A 24374-nucleotide genomic window follows, 5' to 3' on the forward strand; every position below is an offset into this window, starting at 1 on the left:
TGGACATGACTGAGCAACTAATGCACATTCATAACCTAAAAATAAGTAAATTGCCCTATGGCTTTTTTAAAAACTTCTCTTTTTATTCTTTTCTATATTCAAAATTTGGTAAATGATGGTTAATAAAATATTGTCTTGTGGACACAGAAATAATTAGGTTGTTAATGGGTTTTGAATACTCTTGTGCTAATGAATCTATTTGAAGACGCGTTATATATTGTTCGTACATTTTGTAATTTCAAGAACAAGTCTCTAGTAACCTGATATAATTTCCAAGCACAATTACAATACATTGGAGAAGTTAATGATGTTCTCGTGGATATAGGCTAAGTGTAATTTAAAAAAAAAAATTAGCTTTTGTCATTCAAATATTGAAGATTAATATAGGTGAACACAAACTCACCTATGTTTTCATACAAATATGTGTGGGTATAAAACAAAAAATAAATTTAGTAATCAAAAGATAGAAAGTCACAGTTATATCCCATAAAAAAATCTAGTAGGAAGTGTATTTCCTAACCTCTGGAGTATTACAGCCTAGTTTTTAAAATCTCAATATTTTACAGAAGAAAAGAGAGAGCAGAAACATACTACCAGTGTTCTCAGTAAAATGCAAGGAAGAAATCTAGAAAACCTTGGCTGTCAGAGTACTGTTTCTTTAACCTTTATTATTTTAAATATATGTTCCTGTATAAATTCAAGGGGATCTCCCATCATGCCCTGAAGAATTACACTTGCTCTTTTTTTTAGTAACTATTCAATGTATGAGTACTTTCATGCCTTTTCCTGTATCATCTATTATCACTTTTGGCAAAGCCTTCATTTCCACTATTATTTTTACCATATCTCTATTACTTTAGGTGGACTTACATAAAACGACAATTTTAAAAATCAGTACATGTATTTCACCAACAGTATCAGGCAGAATACAACCCATGGGGTCACAAAGAGTGGGATACGACTAAGCATGTATGCATGCATGCATGCACACATCAGTATTTCAAAAATAAATGAACACCACCTGCTGGGATTAAAATCTAATCATTTTACTGCAAATGTCGCTCTGGGCCCAGTGATACGAAGGAGCACTTCTAAGCCCTATGGAATCTTTACCCACCCAACCTGAAGTTTGTTGCTGTACTCACTCACAAGATAAGCTTTCATTTTGCTAATTTGTCTCCAGTATTTCATAGAAGCAACTTGATTTACTATTTTCCTTAACATGTCAGCTTATCTACTTGCTCTAATTTTTGAGTATATCATATAGTCCAATATTAATGAGACACTCAAAATCTAACCCAAATTTATCTACTTTTTCCTCAACATTGCAGTATATTTTGAATGCCTTCATTAACATATTTCAAATACAGAAACCATATATTTCAAGCAGATTGTACTCTTCACATCATCCATTTCTCTTTTCACCCAATCCTACTGTACTATGTACTTTTCTTTGCATGGTGCTTTAGCCAGTCAATATTACTAAGTAATCCAATCTTATTGTTTAGACTTGGTGGAAGTTTTTAATATTGCAAAATTTGATGACGGTCTCTTACTCCCTACCCAGATGTTAAGGTCTTTATTCTCCAAATGTTGTCATTCCAATGACTCCCTTATTTCCACTATCACTTAGATTGGTTAGAACTTTGTTATTTCTCATGTGGCCACTGCTATTCTGAAATAATGAAAAGATTCATGAAATTAGAATCTGATCCCTAGGCTAAAATTCTAACTCAGTCACATAAAAGTTAGATGATCTTAGATTAGTCATTTCCTCTATTTGAAATGGAAATGACAATGCCTATCTTGAAAGGGAAAGTTGCTCAGTCCTATCCGACTCTTTGCAACCCCATGGACTATACAGTCCGCTGGAATTCTCCAGGCCAGAATAAGGGAGTGGGTAGCCTTTCTCCAGGAGATCTTCCCAACCCAGGGATTGAACCCAAGTCTCCCACATTGCAGGCAGATTCTTTACCAACGGAGCTATCAGGGAAGCCCTTAAAAAACTACCTATAAAACTATTTTGCCTACCTTATAAAGCTATTAAAAATTATATAGAGTTAATGAGATAATTCAATTAAGTTAATGGAAGTAAATAAATATTTGTTGGATTTGTCAACTATAGAACTGGCTTCTCTAAAGATTAATTCAATATCATGTTACTGACCCCATTGAGACCCTTTAATGTTTATCCAATGACTTCGAGTTCCCTAAAATTTTATTCTTAATCTGCAATTTTATCCACAGTAACCCATTTTTTAAAAACTAAACATTGGGATTACATTGGAGAACAAATGTATCGCCTTTACGCAGAGTATGCAGATCCGTGAGAGAGACAAGTTCATGCTAAGAAAGGTTTCTGGACTAGAAGCCTCTTTCTTGAACGATAAAAGAAGAAACTGCAGGAAGCCCTCTGGGTTGTTGTACAGTGAGCTATAGCAGGAGAGTTACAAAACAGGAGGATTCACAGGGTCAGTGTCAGAAGTCTAACATTTTTCCAGTGTCAGAAGTCTAACATTTTTCCAAGTACTCTGCGGAAGCCATTAAAGAGTTTTAATTGGAGTGAAATCTGAACTTATATCTCAAACAAAATATAAGCTTGAACTTATATCTCAAACAAGATAGCCAGGGAAGCAGGTGACCCCCTACCATGGGAAGGCGTGGTGGTGAGAAAGAGGTAGCCTCTGATGAGTAAAATACATCAAAGGTAAGTGAACTGAAGAAGTAGAACTGGCTCCTGGTAACAATAGGACTTAATGACGCAGCTGAGATGAGGAAGAGATGGGAAATAAGAGGAGTCCCTGTGTTTCTGACTGGAGTGACTAGATAGATGGTGGTACCAGTAACTGGGATTAGAAGGGGACTAGTTGCTGGGGAAGCTTGGGAAAGTAGAAATAAAATGTGTTGGGGGGTAGAAAAATGAAATAAATAGAATATATTCCATTTTTGCTCCATTTTAATTGACCAAAAACTTTGATCAAATACTGTGACATTTCTTAAGAATATATATGTACTACAGTGTTTTACAAATTATGGGTTGTGAATAAGTGGAATTAAATTTGTGTCTATAATAGATAACTTGAAGTAGTCTGTCATAGGCTTAAAAGTAAACTAATGCTAGAGCTTGATACAGATAATGCTTTAAAAACAAAATGTATTTTATTTATTACTCAAAAATAGTAAAAGTATCTTTTTTATCAAACTTAATGGAAATGAATGGGGAGGTAGAACACCGTATCTGGAACTATCTTGTTATATTCTGTGTTTAGCAGCAATCACACATTGATAAGATAGCCCTCACATATGAAGGTGATTTTTAGAAGTATATGCAAAGTATTTTCCAAATAGTATCAAAATGTTAGTATGGCAAGTATTGTGCCTTCTGTCTAATGACTGGGTTAACTGCAGGATCTGTAGCACTGAAATAAATGTTATTTGGGGTAAAGACAAACAGTCTATATAAGGATGAAAAAACAATCATCTCACTATCAGATACCGCTGCAGAGGAAGTCATAATGAGGATAATAATAAAATAATGGCAATGAGATGACTACATGTGGTACTGAAGAGCCGCTCATGTCTCTGTACACTTAGACATACATCATCAGATTCTACTCTACTTTCAAAAGTAAGATACCCTATTTTCAATTTAGAAATACTAGTATAACTTCCCTGTGAACTCTCCTTTGCACATTATTATTGAAGACTATAAATAAGCAAAAAGAACCAAAATGAAGAGAGCACAGACATGACATCAGGGCAACAAGTGCTACACTGCTGAGGGCATCAACCACGGGCAAGCTACTTCAGTCTTTTATGCTCAGGTGTTTTATCTATTAGAGATAACAGACATTTCATCAGCTTGCCATGAGGACAAACTTGCTTAAAGGTGCTTGGTGCAGTACTTGACATATAGTAGCTGTTCATTTTCTTTTTAATGACCTGTAACTATTAGCTGTTCTTTTGTTATCTGATTGAGTAAGTCCATACAGTTTGTTATACATTTATAGTCCTTTAAGGGTTTCATTAGGATTGATATTTAAGGTAGTGTTTTTGGCTCTGCTATAAATAAAAGTGAAAGGGAAAAATCAACTTTGTTCATAATTGACAGACACAAATAGATGGTACTTTGAAGGGAATAATCTGTATTTTGAGTTACATTTATTGCTCAGAGTGATTTCAATGAAAACTCTTGGGCTCAGCAATTAAATCACATTACAATACACAAAAATTAGAAAATATTAAACATGCTACTGTCTCTTTGAAATTTGATGAATGATTAGTCTTGGCCTTTGATCTCCTTTGATTGTCAACCCTCCTCTGGTATAATATTAACTGAATCATCTAAAACAAAATTCTTATCAAGTAACTCTACTCAAAGTTTTTAATGGCCTATATAATCAGATTCAAAATCCTTAGTATGGCATTTAAGGTGTTCATAATCTGACCCTAGTCCATTTATTTGGTCCAATTACTCTCCATTATAACTCTATATGCCAAACTCCAATAAAAATATCCCTGTTTGTCTGCCATCATGCCATGAAAGAAATTGAAAATGAAGTCGCTCAGTTGTGTCCGACTCTTTGCGACCCCATGGACAGTAGCCTACCAGGCTTCTCCATCCATGGGATTTTCCAGGCAAGAATACTGGAGTCGGTTGTCATATCCTTCTCCAGGGGATCTTCCCAACCCAGGGATCGAACCCAGGTCTCCTGCATTGCAGACAGACACTTGACCATCTGAGCCACCAGGGAAGGCTGGATCATGCCATGGCTTGTGACATTTCTAGCATGATCCAGGATCATGCTATTATCCCATCTTCAAATACTCAATTCACCTACATCCTGCAATCTTACTCTACTTACAAGACACTATTAGAGGCTCATCTAATTCATGAAGTATTTCTCTATTCATTTCTCCAGCAGAATTAATGTTATTTTTACTTATTACATATATTACAGTATGGAACTGTACAATATGGAACATATATTAACAAATGGAACTATAGCTAGATGGACAGAGGAATGACAACTTCAAAAACTAAACACCTTGAAGATGGAGTCATGTACTGAAATAAAATGTATGGAATTAATCTATTCATATATTAATGCTAATGAGAGTCATTCCTGAACAGTAGTCACAACTCAAAGAGTAAAAAAAAAAAAAAAAAAAATCAAATATATTTACTTAAGATTCAATCTGTTGTCTATTGTTTTCCAATAGTGTGGAGGAACACATATGTCATGAAGGCATTCTGCATGTATTAAAACTTTCTGAAGTTTTCTTGCCATCCTTCTTTTAAATACCTTTAAAAATGTCAGCTTTTAGAGGTAAAAGCTCAGATGGCTATAAAAGGATATTATGTAATAAACACAGTAATTAAAATCAGGAAGAAAATGACTCAGGGCAAAAACAAAACAGAGTTTCATCCCTCAGTATGAATTTTCGAAACCTCAAAAAAAAAAAAAAATTCCAGGGCAGACGAATCAATCTTCATGAAATATGTATTTTGTTTCAAAAATATATCTGTATCAAAGGTAGGAGGGTATTTGTTATCTGACTACAAATTCTAAAAGTACTACTCAAAATCTTCCTGCTGCTGCTGCTGCTAAGTCGCTTCAGTCATGTCTGACTCTGTGCGACCTGATAGACGGCAGCCCACCAGGCTCCCCCGCCCCTGGGATTCTCCAGGCAAGAACACTGGAGTGGGTTGCCATTTCCTTCTCCAATGCATGAAAGTGAAAAGTGAAAGTGAAGTCGCTCCGTAGTGTCCAACTCTTATCAACCCCATGGACTGCAGCCCACCAGGCTCCTCTGTCCATGGGATTTTCCAGGCAAGAGTACTGGAGTGGGTTGCCATTGCATTCTCCACAAAATCTTCTTATGACATTATTAAACATTTAAATGTTCTTCCCAAAGTAAATATTTATCACACTAAAATGATTATAGAATATTTTCATCTCCATTTGATCTTAAGTAAGACTCCCCCCATTGCAGATTTCTATTATGATTTAAAAGGAAACTCAATTAAGTAGTATTTTTTGTTGATTTTTTTTTTTCCATCATGTTACTACTGGGATCATCAATACTATTAGTTGTCAAGAGTTTAAGGAATGAAAAGCTCCAATATGCAAATTAAGTAAGGTCTACAATTTCTTGTCCATTTTGAAATCAAAAAACTATTTCAGGTCTGGATGTTATTTTGCTACTCATTTGGTGGAAAATACTGACTTGATTTGACACAGGCTATCTATATTATTCATTTATTCCATTTAGTGTGAATATTTAAGACTTTTCACTGCAAAACTGATAATGTGTTTAATTGCAAGTACTGGCACAGATCCCAGTGGGGCTAAAACATAATATATGGTATATGCAATATATCATCTTTCTAAATAGAATTTGAAACAATATAATTCTAGAAAAATCTAGACTGTGGGCTTACACATCCAAACATCTTTTTTGAAAACTCCATACAAGCTATAAAATTGAAAAGTGCATGAGGAGCTAATTTAAATATGTTAATATCCTTGGGTTGGTATAATATATGTTCTTATTTTTTCAACAATTATAAATATGAAATAATAGCAGTATCTGTTTTTGACAGATGTTCATCTTGCAATAGATCATCTTGGTAATTGTCTAAACTCTTCTAGCTTTTCACAAATCCACGTGTCATTTATATTATACAAGTGTTCCTGTGAAATAATGAGCTTAATGAAATCCGCTTTCCACTTTATGGAGAAGATTGGAACCAACAACAATTACTTTCCTTTTGCCTCTACATCCCTGTTTACCTTTTCAAATCTTCTGTTTTCTTTCCCTTACAGAAAAAGAGTTTATCTTCACTTTAAAGCTAGCCTCCCCTTTTATGCTCAAATAGTATCTATTTAATCCAATTCTTCCATAATTCCTTCTAGGTGGATTGTCTACTTCAGTATATTGATACTCAGTTTGAATAATTAAAGCAATTTCCATCTATAATACCACCTTCTTTAGATATTTTTCCCCCTTTCTTCCTCTTATTCCATTATTATCTTGGAATAAGAAAAATGTCTATCTCCAATTCCTGACGATGCTTCAGTGGTATAACCTTTAAAAATCTCTTTCCCTTTTTCATTGCCCCATCATAACTTCTCTCATGGAAACCAAGACAGACCTGTAGTAATCAGATTGAATAGGTGTCCTTGAGCCTCATTTTTTTTTTTTTAATTTCTCTAGAGTCAACACTCTTCTTGTCTATCTTTGACCACTGTGACACTATCATTGCTTATCTCCCCTTCTCTATAGCCACTCTTTCCTGTTTCCATTTGCATCTCTTCTTCCTTCTGTAGGTTCTCCTCTAGACACCCTGAACTATTCATCATCCCCTAAATATCACTTCTGTATCCTATGATTGGTTTATGGATTTGTTTATTTCTTCTATCTCAGAGTAAAACCTTTGTTCATTCCTTAAGCCCTAGCTCAAATTTCATTTTATGTATGAAGTCTTCCTGGAATAATGATCAATACTCAATCCTTCCTTTTGAAACTCTCACACTTTTATTTATACCTAATCAACAGCATGTTACTTTCTACATTTTATATTTTCTGACTGTACGTTCTGTGAAAATGGGGTTCATGAGTCTGAAGAGGATTCATTTGAGAATCACATTCTCATTCAAATGTAAGGTCCATGTGAACAGGAATACTTATTCTGCTTACTACTCCATTTTCAGCACTTGGAGAACTGCCTGAAACACACAAAAAACCTAACAAATATTTGTTGAATAAATATTCAGCAGAGCATCTAAGACAGTGCCATATACTATTTATACTTAGTCACTGCAGCCGTGTCAGATTCTTTGCGACCTCATGGACTATAGTCCACCAGGCTCTTCTGTCCATGGGATTCTCCAAGCAAGAATACTGGAGTGGGTTGCCATGCCCTCCTCCAGGGGATCTTCCCATATACTATATACATATACATAATAAATAAGAAATGTATAATAAATATACACAATAAATACTACAAAAAAGTTACTGAGTTACAGTAAAAATTCAAAACATATGATTTCAAGTAAATGTTCCTTTTTTTTAAAATGGTGTGTTCTGGAATCAAACATTTATGCCAGTGATGTGAGATCATTTATTCGGAACTGTCCTCAGATTTTGTTTTGAATAAAAGCAAGCTTGTCTAGATTAGCTTAATGAATTGATTTAATTTGGCTCTCGATTATGTTGGTTGGAAATGAAATCTAAAAACTCTTGGCTTCAGTCAAATAATTGATGTAGCTGTCCTCCAGATTTTGCATTGTCATACAACATATTGATTACTCCTTGTCTCTTTGCTGATTGAACAATTGTTGAACTTTACTCTTTCCCAACTTCTCACTGTTGTTTTTAGCCAGATTCTGTCCTGGATTCTATTCTCTTTTCTCTCAGTAATCCCTGTCATTGGTTTACTTTAAGTATGATACTGTGTCAATGGTTTCTATGTTTATATCCCCAACCTCTCCTCTCACGCAGTTCAGTTCAGTCACTCAGTCATGTCTGACTCTTTGTGACCCCATGGACTGCAGCACGCCAGGCCTCCCTGTCCATCACCAACTCCCAGAGTTTACCCAAACTCATCTCCATTGAGTCGGTGATGCCACCCAACCATCTCATCCTCTGCCGTCCCCTTCTCCTCCCGCCCCTAATCTTTCCCAGCATCAGGGTCTTTTCCTCTCATTACCAAATGGTAATTTTAAGTCGTCTCTCTGTTAATCTTCTAAATGGTTTTAACTTTCCAAATGCTTTCCCCATGATACTCTCATCCTGTTTCTACCACCTTACTAAAACTCAGTTGCCCAAGTCACAATCCTAAGATTCATCAGCACACCAAGTTGTATACTAGCTTACTGCTCTCTGAAACTTTTCTCAAACATCTATCAAACTGAAGTTTTGTGCTTGTTCATTTTTCCCTCTAGCATTCTTGAATGGTAAATTTCTTTATTAAATTGATTCCTATGTACAAATAAGCATTGATCTTTTAGAGAAAAAGCTAACATCTCAAATATTTATGTGTTAATTTACTATATGTGGTATATACTACCTAAGACTTACTTAAATGCATTAAAATGCCTTAAATAATTCAAGTGATGTTCCATTTACTTGGGCATCAAATGATTTTTTCCTTTAGAAATTCTTATATCAAAATCAATTTCAAGTGAATACTAAGCAATTCATTATAATCATAAAAGTAATGACGTATACTAAAACTTTTGAATCTTTCACTTTGTTCCATTCCTTTCTTTACCACTGTAGGCCTCATACTGTCTTGCCTTGTGTTACTTGCCCAGCTTTCTAATTGTATTCCTATTTCCCAAGACACTGCCATAACGATCATCCCTTTAAGAAGAAGTTTGAACTGTTACCTCCCAAGGCTGCCTTTCAGTGGTCCCATCATTGGGCTTCTACTCACCTCCCCAGGCTCTATTCCACATTCCTGTTCTCACACATCCCTGCTCACATGCCTCTAAGCACCTTGCCAAACTCCGCTTCCTTTCTTGCGTTCCTAAGAGTGCCCGTCATCTTCCCACCCACCCCAACTTCACTCTGCCAAATGAGCTAAACATTTGCTGAAGAATCAGCTCTGATGTCTTCTTCTCCAGGAATGTTCTTTGATCCTACAAGTCCGGGCAGGGTTCCCATTCTCCTGACTCCATTAATACTGGGAACAAACCTCTCAGTGCACCCATCTCATGAATTATATGTCAAATTCCCTTAATACAGTGTGAACTTCTTGAGGACCCAGCCTGTGTTTTCAAATATATTTGCAACCCTGACACAATCATTTATTAAAATATTGAATGAATGAATGAAAATCTCTTTTGGCACCACCATCCCTTAGCATGCTAAGAAGGTATCAACGACTTACAGTTAGGAGAGGTATAGGTAATGTATCCAGATTGAAAATAATATTTATTTCATAATGCCTGGTGACAGATAATCCAGAAGCACCAGTGTGTAGCTTACGGAATGATACATTTAATTGACCTTTCGGAACTTTAATTCAATATCTTTATTCAAGATATATTAAATATATGAATATGTGAAGTATTTAGTCAATATGTATGAAAGAATCAGGCTCTGGAGCATGGCAGTTGACTTCTTCAGGTTAATAAGGAAAAGAAGTGTGATGATGATCTGAAGTGCCTCTTCAGAGATTTTGAGGTGCCTGTTAATGTGACACAGGAATGACACAGAAAGATGGAAAGGATTCTAGACAGAAAATTATAAACCTGGAACACGTACTACCTCTTCTGCTAACCTGAAGACCCCATGGAAGTCAATCTGTTTTCTTATCTACACAATAGAGGAATTATACTTCAAGGATTCTTACCATAAAGCTTTGTAATATGGCTTTCAAAAGAATAGAGAACCTGCAATATTAGAACATGTTATTAACGTAAAATAACAGGAAATTACTGGGAAGTTTTAGACCTAATGACATTATTTTCTTGCAGTTCTTAATTAACAAAGGAGCTGATAACCATTTTATATTTTTAGAATTTATGGGCACACTCCTACTTTCATAAAAATGCATATAACATAGAATGCATAGGATTTTATTTATAAAAATTTTAAAAATACATTGTAATTATTTATAAATATTATTTAAAAAATTAAAATCCTCTAGTTGATTGGGAATATTTGAGAGCGTGTAATTCTAAGGCTGGGGAGGGTTCCGTTGCCCCAAGTATATGGCAAAACAAGCTTCAAAAGTTTGGGAAATACTCTCCCAACATTTCCTAATTGGGATGTTTCAGCAAAAGTCATTGCTGTGCTTATTAAAAGCAAGAGAATCTCAAAATCACATTGAGTCTATAGTAAATCATGCAACACTTGTTAGAGAGGCTTTACGATGAGCAACAAATGTGAGGGTGATAAAAATCTCTCTATTTTCATGATACCAGATGCTGAATTCTAGAAGCAGATGTTTGCACATGAGAAAAAGAGATGTCTTTGAAACTTTTAAAGTTAGGTGAACTATGGGACAGTTGCAAAGCCTGGTAAGCAAAAATAAAGTGAAGCTGCTCACAGTCTGAGAAACATTTTATGTAGTAAAATGTAAAGCCGAATGAATTTGGAAGGTCCTAAAAGACAGCACAGGGAGGTGACAAGAATGATATTACAGTGCTATTGGATAGACGCAGCCTAATAAAAACTCACAGGGCTTGAAAATAATATGAATTCCTGGCAAATAATACAATTTCTTCAACACCATGTATGCGAATCATAAAGCAGAAGTTCCTCTAAAATTTCGTAAATGATTTCTCTCTGGTATTAAATATTCATCAGTTCCTTCCCGCCCCCGATATATGGCTGTAATTTTCCATTCCCTTCCTAAGACAAATTTCCTATTAATAAGTTTATAGCATCATTTCTTTTAAAAATTATTTTCAGAGACCGCCAGATGGCTGCTGAGAAGACGGACACAGTCACCATCTTCATGTTCTTCTGTCGATTTGCTGTTGCCTGTTATGGGTAGGCCTGGGAAAATACACTGCTTGATTCGAAGGTAACCATAATGCAGAAGAGAAAACATAACAGAAGCTTAAGAATATAAAAGTACTATGCTAGCTCTTTTCTACTCAGGGTCAGTTCTAGGGGAAATTGTAACATACCTCACGTTTGTGTTCGACCTCCTAATCCTCTGTCTCAATAAGCTCCTCCCAGATCCTGAATGGAGAAGGCAATGGCAGCCCACTCCAGTACTCTTGCCTGGTAAATCCCATGGACGGAGGAGCCTGGTGGGCTGCAGTCCATGGGGTCGCTGGCAGTCGGACACGACTGAGCGACTTCACTTTCACTTTTCACTTTCCTGCATTGGAGAAGGAACTGGCAACCCACTCCAGTGTTCTTGCCTGGAGAATCCCAGGGACGGGGGAGCCTGTCTATGGGATCGTACAGAGTCGGACGTGACTGAAGCGACTTAGCAGCAGCAGCAGCAGCAGATCCTGAATACATGGCTCCCCCTTCACTCCAGTGAACAAGGATCTCAACTTCTATTCTCTTGTTTCCCTACTACTGCTCTCTTAAATAGCTCCTTCATGGTAAAGCAGAGGTTGTAGAAACTGTTTCCTTTCCACACATAATTAGAAATATGGTGAAATTGCAATCATTATGCAGTGAATTAGGGAGGGAGATTAAAAGGAGTGGCCCTCAGAGTCTCACCAAACTCTGGAATCATATAACAAATACTGCAGTCAATGAAACTAGTATAAACCTACTATGAAATATGGGGTCCACAAACAACAGTCAAACACTAACTTAAAGAAAAAAAGGAACAGCTACCAAAAAAATATCCCTTAACATTAGTTTTGTAGTTTTCTAGAATGTTTTCTGGAAAGAGACAAGGCAACCCTTAAAAATGGAATTTAGTTTTAAAACTGAATTCACTGGAGCAAACCTACTTTGTTTGATGTTTCATTTATTCTCAACTTTCTACTGATTATATTTTTATTAGATTATAATCAGGGATTCCATTGTGAAATGTTTTGAATCCAGAACTTAATTTAAGAAGTCAAATTTTTCTGGCAATAGAGAAAACAGGAGAGACACAGACTTGAATAGAATAAAAGAAATTACAAGGCAGTTAAATAGAATGAGAAATGAAAAAGAATGTGAAAGGAGCAACTCCTGAGGCTCAGAAATGTCCTGGAGTCCAGTCATCAGGGAGGGGACCAACAGTCTGGCCCCCACAGGGTATTACGTTCCATGTGGGTGGTGTTTCATTGCAGTCTCTCTAGCACAAGCCAGGCCATCAGTCCTCAGGGTGAACAATGCTACTCCACTAGCTTCAGATTTCAATTCAAGGAGTTGGTTTCAGTGAACTATAAAGATATCAAGAGACTGATTATCCTTGAAAAATTGAGAAAGAGTCACTGAGCTATCAATAAGTAGCTCAGAGAAATTGCTGGTCAGCATTTATAAAAACTGCACATTTATTATTTGGGAATCAATAGTGACTACTGAATTTTAGGGAAAGCTTATTGCATCTTTTAAAAGAAAAAAAAAACAATTATTGCTAACAATCAAAATGTTTTACAGGGCTTCTGATGGATAGAAATTCAAGGGTACCGTACTTCCTTGAAGTCAAAGTATAAATGGTATTCTGAGGTATAAGTAGTAAATTACCTTCAAAACTTTTTGAAAGAGTTTTTTTTTCTTTATAAAATTATGACTCTTGTTTACAGAAGTAACATTATGTATTTTTATTAGTTCTTGATATGAACTCATTCTAAAGTATAAAATCAGCAGAATAAGATCAAATGTATTTCAGTCAATTTTCTGTGTCATTTTCCGATAAACAATGACTTATTAAATAATGTGTGTGTGTGTGTGTGTGTGTGTGTGTGTGTGTGAATGTGTGTGTGAATGGGCACCATATGAATTCCAAAACATTCAGATTGTTTTACTATTATCTTCCTCCTTCTTTCTATCCACCAACTAACCTACCTATCTACATTTAATATTTGATGGAGAATGTATGGGGAACAATCTAATTGACAGAGAGGCAGAGAGAAAACTGAACTCAAATAGTAAGAATCTAAGTACCTTCTTTGAGAGGTGTTTTTTTTTTTTTTTAATCACACTAAGAGAAACTAAAATAACTTCTTTCTATTAGAGAGTTTATTAACATAAAATCCTTAAAGCTGTCTTCAGCTATAGTGCAGTACATCACACCATCAACTAGCTACTGAACCCTTTCAAAATTTTTTTCTAAAATAATGGGCAACACATACTAGTGCTGTATATCTGGGATGCTTAAACTCATGGTAGCAAAAATACACAAATAACAGGAATAAAACTAATGGAAGAAATCTAATAGTATAAAAGAGAAAATAAAACAGCAACAATTGAGTTAATGAAGTAAAATTTTAAGTGTACTAAGCTATTTGCAAAGGGAAATCATTATTAGCATAGAAAATGTCCATTGAAAATATGAAGATTACTTTTTAAATTGATTTTAATTTCTAAGTTAAAAGAATATTTTAATTTAGAAATAGAACATTATTTTTCTTAATAGAGATTATTTAGATAGGGAAAGAAACCAACTAAATGAATATAAAAATATGAAATATGCTACAACTTTTTAACTAAAAACTATTAAGGCACTACTATAAATTTTTAGAATGAGCAAAAGTGATAAATAGGTTTCTTTTTCTTTTGTTTTTGTTTTAAAGGAAATTTATTTTTGGTTTTTAGGAGATTTTTTAAGATATTAGAAATTAGTATTTACCATATGAAACTCAGACGTGAGATAATTATTTGAATACTGCTGTCATCTTCTTTCATCTGTAAAGGAAATTACTCTTTAGAGATGTGCATTAAATTAATTTAGGATGGGTGTTTGGGATGCTTTTCAAATACATTAACAGAGTACAATGACCAAGACAATGGCTGATTGCTTCTTCAAACATTTATTTATTTATTTTTTCTGAGTAAACCATTCATTATATGAATAGTATAAACCATTGGTTAAGAGGACAAACCCTGGAGGCATGCTATATTTCTAATGCTGGCTTCACTACTTACAGCATGGAACACTGAGAAAGTTTCTTAACATCTATTAAATATGAGAGGAACTATATTTATCTGTTTATAAATGCAATGAATACCAAAAAGAATATTATGTTTTAGCCACTAATAATTCAATGCATATAAGTCATTTTGATATTTTCCCCAAAGGTTCATATGGGAGACCCGGATTCAATCCCTGGGTTGGGAAGATCCTCTGGGGAAGGAAATGGCAACCCACTCCAGTACTCTTGCCTGGAAAATCCCATGGATGGAGGAGCATGGTAGGCTACAGTCCATGGGGTCACAGAGAGTCGGACATGACTGAGAGACTTCACTTTCCCAAGGTTCATATACATGAACTCAAGTTTTAACTTACCCTTCAATGTTTACTTGATATCTAGTCATAGCAATGAATCAGAATGGATATTTCAGCAAATTCTCCTATTTGGAGATAAAGTTCTATTGAAAAGATATAAATTTTGGTCATATCTAAGATAAAATTCCAACCTGCTCTGCAAGTTAACAAATTCCTCATAAGCTCAGATTTTTTATATGTAAGACACAAATGCTAGCTATTTTAGAGTTTTCAGATTAAATAAACTAATGTTGAAATGAAGTTAGCATAGTTTATGGTAAATAGTAAAAACAATAAATACTAGCCTCCTCTGTATCTAGATAGGTAGGTAGATAGATGTATACATAAGAAACATAGACAGGAAAAAGACAAAAAATGAGGGAAGGGAGCCAGGGAGACAAAAAGATGATCTAGGTGATGGACAGAAAAAGACAGATTGGAGGTAGATAGAGAGATAGGTAGGGAGATAGATAAGAGATAAAGGTGAATGAGAGAGGAGATAAGGGAGAGAGACACAGAGAGAGTCTCCCATCTCTACTACAGTTACATACAGCTTCTTGAAGGCAAGCTCCAAATCAAATTTATTTCTGATGTCCCCAAAGTATCTAACTTTCCTTACTATTGAAAGCATTTAATAGATTTTTATTAAATAAATGAATTAATGAGCCAAATCCATCAATCAATGAAATACTTTTAGTTAATCCTTCAAAAATCACGTTTTAAAGTACAAGTCAGTCTCCTATGTAATTCAGAGATTATCTTCTAAGTATGGCTTTCAGATTCATAACTTTCTCATGTTTGTTAATAAGGATACATGGAAACTACTTTTTTATAGGAGACATCTCTATTGGCATTCTCACTAGTAGACTAGAAATTATTTTATGTGTAATATTAATTAAAATATACATCAACTATATGTTCTTTTAAGAACAATAGCCACCCTTCTAAGATATTACTTTTTGATACAAAAATAGGAAAAATTAACAGGTTTTCAGTATAAACTACATTTTCAGACATGAATGTCCTTTACCTATAGGGTTTTTTTTGGGGTTTTTTTTTTCATTCTTATCAATTACATTGCTCATTCAATGTATGGAAAGGAATTAAGAAGTTAACAGTGAGCAGCAGGCTGGTTTTAATTACAAATTTTCTCATGAATGTATGACAGTAAATGTAAACTACTTACTCTATGCAGCTTTACAAATAGTAGCCAATGAATTACCTGCAAACCACTTTATCACACACGTAAGATGAGTCTCTTAGGCTATGTATTCACATCCCAAAATCCAAAAATTCATTACTTAAAATGTGCCTAAAGTATTTATATTACATTGTATAGCCAAACCCATGAAGACCACATAAGTCACATCAAATAAACATTCAAATTTGCAAGAACTGTGAATATTAGGTAAGTATTCAAATAACTTTTGTTTAAAGAAAACAATATGTCTTGTTATGCATAAACTTGCTACAATATATCTGGCACTTATTACTTAGAAAAGAAGGCTTTGGAGAGGGTCATTCTTAAAATAAGGTCAGTGTAATTATATTGAGTGCAGAAACTTAAATATATATATTAATCAATTTCTGTATTGAATGTATATATATGTGTGTATGTGCATATTTGAATCGAAATTTCAACATGATTAGAGAAATTAAAAAGCATTCTATCTGCTGATGTATATGTGATAGGAGAGATTGTACTAGAGGCAAAAATTTACTTTCTATGAATCATCTATCATTAAATGACTTAGAAGAATAAATAAATAAGTTCAAATAATTTAAATATAGCTTCTCAAAACTTAAATATCAAACATACTTACATATTATCAATATTTTGAAAACTAATATTAACTAATATAATACGCATTTGTAACTCTGAAATTCAATTTATGCAACAGTTCTTTTAACTTTTTATAATTGGATATAAAAAAGCTTTTCACAACATCTAAGTCTTACACAAAAGAGTAGCTTAATTCTCTTTGGGTGAATCATTAATAAACATTCTACTGTGCTCAAAACAATAAAAATATCATGATTAATAAAAAGACATATCAAGCTAATAAGTTGAAGTTAGACTTTTAGAAAAGACATATGTATTCATGAAGAAGCATTTCTTTTTTACCTCTATCAGAGTAAACAAGTTCATGTTTATTTGATATCCAGGAAGACTTAGATGTAAATCAAAAGAAGGAGCCAGGCCTCTGGCTTAGCTGTTATTTGACTCTTGAAAAACAAGTTTGAAGCTAAAACCCACACTAAAAATATACCAACCCTGCCAAGAGCTGTACAATTTCAATCAAGTTTTCATTTCACCTAAAAATGTTAAATTTATTCATTTAATCTTTATATTAATATATTAAAATGTGCATATATAGTTAACATACACCATATTTTCCTTTACTAAAATGCAAAACAGCTAAGGTTAGTAAATGTTCATAAAAATAAGTATAATCTAGTGACTTTGGCAAAGTTCTCATTTTAGGAGGATTTCAGGCTAGAATCCATGAACTTCATTTTTCTGTGGTTACTGAAGTATTGAAAAGTTGCTTTTTGTCTGAGGCAACCTCGGAATCTGCTGCTTGTTTTGCTGTATTATAAGAGCTGCATTCCAAGGTGATAAACTACAGCTAGTATTCAGAGGTTTAATACTGCTTAAGCTTTATACTCGGTCAGCATTGGAAGGCGTCACTCACCTTGTTCAAGCGGCTGGCTCTTAGTGGAAGTCGTTTTCATCTTGAGCGCCTCCCTAACAGACATGTCACAGCAGGAGCCTTTGTTAGTGTCTTGGTCACTGTCAGCCTGATCACTGTCCCCGTGCCCACTGTCTCTCAGGCTGGCTCTTTCTGGGTCCTTAAACGTGGAGCTACTGAAATACATATAAAGAAAAAGAAGAGAAAGTATTGTCTCTACGAGTTTGAACCTCAAGTGTAGACTCTTGCAAAGCAATTTTGACACGAATGCAAATGGGGAAGCCGAGAAAGTTATTTAATAGGCCTTACCTTTGAACAAACTGCTGCCTGCTGCCCATGTAATTGGGCTCTGCGGGAAAATTGTCTGTCTGCGAAAAAGAAGGAAAAAAATACGTATAGTTGTACACTGGACAAATCTCCTGCAGAGCAACAAGATTTCCTAGTGGAAAAATGATTAATAATTCAAAAATTCCCTTAATCTTCAGATTTGTACATTTTAATAAAATTGGAAATTGCTGACATGTAATTATGTACTCAGAACAATTAAATGATTCCAGTCCACAAATTACCTGTTAAAGTAAACAATGCGCCTGTCATAACTGGCATTCTCTGTTAGTACCAGGATGGATAACACTCTCTGTGTTGTTTCATTACTTAGATATTAAGATGGAACATTTGTGGGAGGAGTGGAAAAATGACCTAATTTCTCCATATTAAAAGCATGAATTATTTAATAATACTCATTTTGAAACATAATTGCATCATCTGCTGGGGTTCTTTGCCCCCCTTGATGTAACATCATTTAAAGTCATCCCCGCCTCAATTAAGAGATATAGGGCCTTTCCTTCAAATTTTACCAGTAACAAACACAAGCATAGCACCTATGACTGGACTCATCTCTGTAATTCATTCTTAGCTGCATCCTTACACTGGAAATCATACTCAATACCAGGGAAAGGGGTGTTAGCTCTTGATTATTAACACAAAGTGAAACCAAAATGAGAATTAAAACGTTACTTAAAACATGGAGAACTAAAGACACTGAGAAATGAGACTTGTTTTTGTGGTTGTTTTTCCTGCTTCCAAACTGACATGGAGGTCTGCCAAATAGAACTGAATTCTCCTTGTGCCATGGAACAGAGTCTTTTGGGAGAAAGAGAGTAGACCTTTCACAGATCTCCCTATACTGTACATTCATACACATTACTTCTCCTTGCAGCTGACTCAGCGACAAAGGTTCTCCTGTTTTCTGCCTCACTTCATATCACACCATTGTGCTCTGAAGCAGCTATGGGTTCCTACAAGATCATCAAGCACGCAAGTATCCGTGACACAGAAGCGCATAATTCATGAAGCAGAGGACCCAAGGTAAGGCTTACTGCAGAGCACTATTGTTTTCCTTACAAATAAGGCTAATTTAAACTAATAAGACTCTTCTCTTGTCCCATGTTGATAATTTATTTGGCTTTTTAAACTATTACTGGAAAAAAATGTTGAGAGTAACAGCTTAAAGTATTCTCAGAGGTTCACTGTCTGTTAGAAGTTGGGGGGCAGGAAAAACTTCCACAAATTCCTTAATCTGTTCCTTGCTGTGGTTCTAATGACCTTTATCAAAATAAATGCAAAGATGACGGTAAACAAGGTAGATTAATTTCTCACTTCTAATCTATTTTAACTAATAGTTAGTAGCAGACATATTTTATTAATATGTTTTACAAATTTCCAGATTCTGTGAAGCCCCTTAATTGCCTCCCTAACTCGCTATCCATCTTCTAAAGATAAATATCTTCCGTTAAAGTAGTAATGGAAACCAACACCAAGAGCAAAAATGTTTGCAAAAGAATTTTGCCAATTTTAAAAACTAAAATTACTCAGAAACTCCACATATAAACTTAAAATCATCAAGTTCTTTTTTTTTTTTAATTGGTTGAAAACATGAGTCAACCCATTATTGCTGTCAGCTGAAAGCTAAGCCTGAGTATTTAGATCACTTCAGAAAAACAGAATCCAGGGTACTAGGGAGAGTGCGTGCCCAGTTCTCTCTGACTCTGTGCAACCCTATGGACCATAGCCAGTCAGGCTTTTCTGTCCATGGGATTCTCCAGGCAAGAATATTGGAGTGGGTTGTCATTTCCTTCTTCAGGGGATCTTCCTGATCCAGTGATCAAACACACATCTCCTGGGTTTCCTGTGTCTCCTACATTACAGGCAGATTCTTTACCACTTTAGCCACCAGGGAAGCCCATTAAGGAAAGAGTAATATGTAAAGTGAAAAGTGGAAACTCCTGATATTTTCTATATCAGGGCTATTACAGCTAATCTTGTAATGTTAATGGCTTTGGTTATGTGGAACTTCATACAATACGGATCCCTATTCAGTTAGACACAGGGAGATAGACTAGGAAAACTTTTCTTTCCCTGATCTAATAGAGAGAGTAACTAAAAATGTTTGCATAACATTAAAGCTCTAAGCAATTCTAATAGGAGACTTAAACTAAGAAACAAAATACATTTTCCAATTAAGTGAAGAGTTATTTTAAATTATTTGCTAGTGTGTGTGCAGACCTGTCTTTGTATATTTGTATGTATGTCTCAGAGTGTTTGGTGACCACTGGGCAATGGTAATGCTACCAAATATTGTTTCGATGAAAATAAAAACAAACAAACAAAAGACACTTAGAAAAGAAAGAATTTTGGAAAGGAAAGAAAGAGAAAAAAATAAAGGCAGGGAGAAAGGCAAGAGGAAAATAGAGAGAGGAGGAAGGGTAAAATAGAAAGACATATACAGGAGGAGAAATGAGGGCCGTTTAAAAAAAGGCTAAAAAAGTTGGTTTATTGTTATGGAATTTCACAAAGTACAATTTTAGAAGTCTGAAATTTAATAGTAGCAGAGTAGCAGAAGTTTACTAATAATGTCTGTCTGCATTTTTCCATTAAAATAGGTAGGAATGTGAGAGATAACGTGTGTTTATAATTACCATAATGAAATAGCCATTTAGCCTTTAACAAACTTATGACTAATGCACTATAAAAACCACACTGATTTTAATATAGAAAATAACATTTTCATTATCCAGGCTCCAAGGGTGTCTGAAAACTCATTAAAAATAATCTGAATATAAAATAACAGTATTTACAGAGTAAAGCAAAAAACAGACAAAAAGCCATATATATCAAGTGCTAAATTTAGAAATAGAAGGGCTTTTTAGCTATTTTCCAACAGTATATTCTAAAAATCGAGTTCCACATTGTACATTTAAAATTCTTAAATTTTAAGTCTAGAAAGAAAGTAAAATTTGAAGTCCAAGACGTAGATTTTTAGGTCTCAGCAGAGTAGTTAAATTATGAATATGTTTAACTCTTGAAAACTTTATTCTTTTCCATAAAAATGAATCACTAGAATGTTTTCCCTTCAAATGCAACTTGAACACAGCGGCTTTTACCATTTATATTTAAAGTATATAATTGGTTTATTATTAAAAAATGGATCCATGGAATTCATGAATAGTAACAGAAAAGTTCTAAAGTAAACATTTTGAATTAAACTGTAGGATACGATGATCGTTTTAAACTATTTTGCTTAGAAATAACAAGACAAATGTTTTGGTACTTTTCTTTAAATGATCATTTGCTCAGAATGATTACTTAAAACAAATCTAAACTAATTTATAAAATTGCTTGACCCTCCTAATTTGATTTTTTTGGTTTGTTGTATTGATTTTTGATGAAGATAAAAATTTAGATATTCTTCACATTCTTTTTTATAGAAAACATAAACAAATAAACAAGTAATCAAGTAAACAAACAAAGCAGATTAAGTCTGTATGATACAAATGGTTTCTTTAATATTTGCCTTTATGCATTTCTCTTCTAGTACTCAACAAATTGTAGTAAATTATAAATGATACTTGAAATCATAATTTTTATTAGCAGTAGGTGGTAATTAACTATTCCTAAGATATATTATTTTCTACTACTTGCTCATCTGTTAGAACTCTAAAAATAAAAATCTATAAAACACCAATTTTAAAAATTAGTATCTCTGAAAAAAAAAAAAAGAAAGCATCTACTAAAGCTGAACCATGTTGCCTGAAATTGGGAAAACTTTTTATTTGTGGAAGTAGATTAATTAGATATGACCACTTATATGTACATAAAAAAGTTGAGCTGAAAATAGCAAAAGGAGTCAAAATAGATTTTTTTAAATTATTAGAAGCATACAAATAGAAATTTTAAAAATATGTCCAACATTTGATGCAATTAACATCTACTAATGATAAAAATTCTCAGCAAACAGGAATAGAAAGAAACTTCTTCAGTTGTATAAACAGCATCTATCAAAAAATAGTATAACTAACATCACCATGAGAAACCTAGACAGCATATTAAGAAGCAGAAACATCACTTTGCTGACAAAGGTCCATCTAGTCAAAGCTATGGTTTTTCCAGCAGTCATATATGGATGTGAGAGTTGGATCACAAAGGTTGAGCACTGAAGAATTGATGCTTTTGAATTGAGGTGCTAGAGAAGACTCCTGAGAGTCCCTTGGACTGCAAGGAAATCAAACCAGTCAATCCTAAAAGAAATCAACCCTGAATATTCATTGGAAGTACTGATGCTGAAGCTGAAGCTCCAATACTTTGGCCACCTCATATGAAGAACTGACTCACTGGAAAGACCCTGAGGACAGGAAAGATTGCAGACAATAGGAGAAGGCAGCAGCAGAAGATAAGATGGTTAGATACCACCACAGACACAATAGACATGAATTTTAGATAGTGGAGATAGGGGAGCCTGGCATGCTGCAGTTCACAGGGTTGCAATGAATTGAACATGACTTGGTGACTGAACATAACAAACATCACACTTGAAAGACTGAAATCATTCACCACTTCTATTCACCACTGCGTGAAAGCCATAGTCAATAAGCCAAGAAAAATAGAAGAAGGACACACAGATTGGAAAAGGAGGAAACATTTTTCTCACGGAGTTGTCGTATACTCAGTTAATAGTATTGCTCAAGCAGAAAATAAGAATCAAGACAAATGAAAATGAACAAAACTTCTCAAAATCAACAAAAAAATTAAGCAATGTTGCCATATTCAAGGTCACCACACAAAAATCAATCATATTTCTATATTATAGCAATGAACTATTTGGAAATTTAAATATCTGAAGCAACAGATTTATAATATTTCCCTGAGAATCAAATACTTAAACAAATAGATAATTTACAAAAAAAACCAAAAACAAGTACAGAATCTGTATGTTGCATATTACAAAAAGTGATGGAATAAGTCAAAGAAGGTCTAAATAAATGGAAAGATATATCATGTTTATGGATTTAAAAAGTGAACATAGTAAAAACATCAATGTTCCTCAAATAATCTATACATGTAATATAATTCCATTCATATTCTTTGCATGACATTCTGTAGCTATAGACAAGAGGATTCTAGAATTTAAAACAAAAAAGAACTATAATATTCAAAATATTTTTGAAAAAAAAGATTAAATTTGAAGGAATCACATTACGCTGTTTTAAAAGTTACTATGAAGCTTCACTAATGAAGACAGTGTAGTATTGTCAATGGAAAAGACACACAGATCAATGTGACAGAGGAGACTATTCAGAAGTAACCAACAGAAATATTCAACTGATTTTCTACCAGGTTGCAAAAGGCAATTCAATAAACAACTTATTAAAACAAAACAAAAAACTTTAAAAACTTGAAATGGATCACAGATATAAATGAAAATATAAAACTTAAGAAGAAAACCCTGCAGAAAATCTATGTGACCTGGTGTTAGGCAGAATTCTTTGACATAATACCAAAAATATGATCCATAGGGGAAAGAAAAGACCAAAATTAACTCAATAACTTGGTATTTACCTTAAATAAATGAAGACTATGATCACACAGATATCTGTACATTTTTCAAGAGCTCTCTTTGACAAAACTGGAATCAGCCCAGATAACTTTCAACAGGTGAACAGACTGTGGTATATATATATATATATATAGAATGAAAACTATAAACAACAACAACAAAAATGAACAATTGCTCCAACGACTTGGATGAATTGCAAAAGCATTATGTTGAGTGAAGGAAGCCAATCTCAAAAGAATTGTACACTGTATGATTCTATTTATAAGACTTTGCAAAAAAGCAAAAACTGTTATAACAAAGAATAGATCAGCGGATGCCAGGGTTAAGATTGACTATAGAGATATAGCATGAGGAAGCTTTTTAGGGTGATAGAATTCTTTAGTATGCTAACTGTGGTGTTAGTTTCATGAAGTTATACATGAAAACACACACAGGCATTCAAAAAAGTTTCATTTTACTGGATGTGAATAACAGGTAATTCCAAATATAAATGTATATGGTGATCATCTGCATCTCATACACACTGAAGATACTTCTGTCTCACAGAGAATTATAAAACTAAAATTGTTTTCATCAAATAGTCTCAATAAAGAATATTTCTGAACTTGTCTTAAAATTTATACAGTTAACTTTCAAAACCCTATGTAGAAATCCCATGTTTATTTGGACAGGCTACAAAGAGATTTGAGATATAACACTCTATATAGCCACACTAATAAACCCAAGCAACACTCTATAAGACAGTCATCTTAAATATGAATCATTTAGCTTAATTTTAATCTTTTTCAAAGATCATTTTCTTGTGTGTAGTTCTTGTTTACCCAGCCATAAAATACATACTTTAAATAAATAAAGATTTCAGACTGCATTTATGGGAAAGAAG

At 34.0% G+C, this 24374-nt stretch overlaps 1 protein-coding gene across 1 annotated transcript in view; it reads right to left on the reverse strand.

Annotated features, from left to right (window-relative positions):
* Positions 1-24374, reverse strand: part of PCDH17 (protocadherin 17) — a 107192-nt gene that overhangs the window by 49563 nt on the left and 33255 nt on the right. Inside the window, exons 2-3 of the mRNA XM_081547250.1 lie at positions 17908-17966; positions 17602-17774 (exon numbers count right to left, since the gene is read on the reverse strand). Of these exons, the coding sequence (XP_081403376.1) occupies positions 17602-17774; positions 17908-17966 (232 nt within the window). The remainder of the gene's footprint in view (positions 1-17601; positions 17775-17907; positions 17967-24374) is intronic.

The sequence above is a fragment of the Giraffa tippelskirchi genome, chromosome 12 (genome assembly GCF_054371585.1).
Source record: "Giraffa tippelskirchi isolate mGirTip1 chromosome 12, T2T-mGirTip1v1.2.pri, whole genome shotgun sequence".
NCBI lineage: Eukaryota > Metazoa > Chordata > Mammalia > Artiodactyla > Giraffidae > Giraffa > Giraffa tippelskirchi.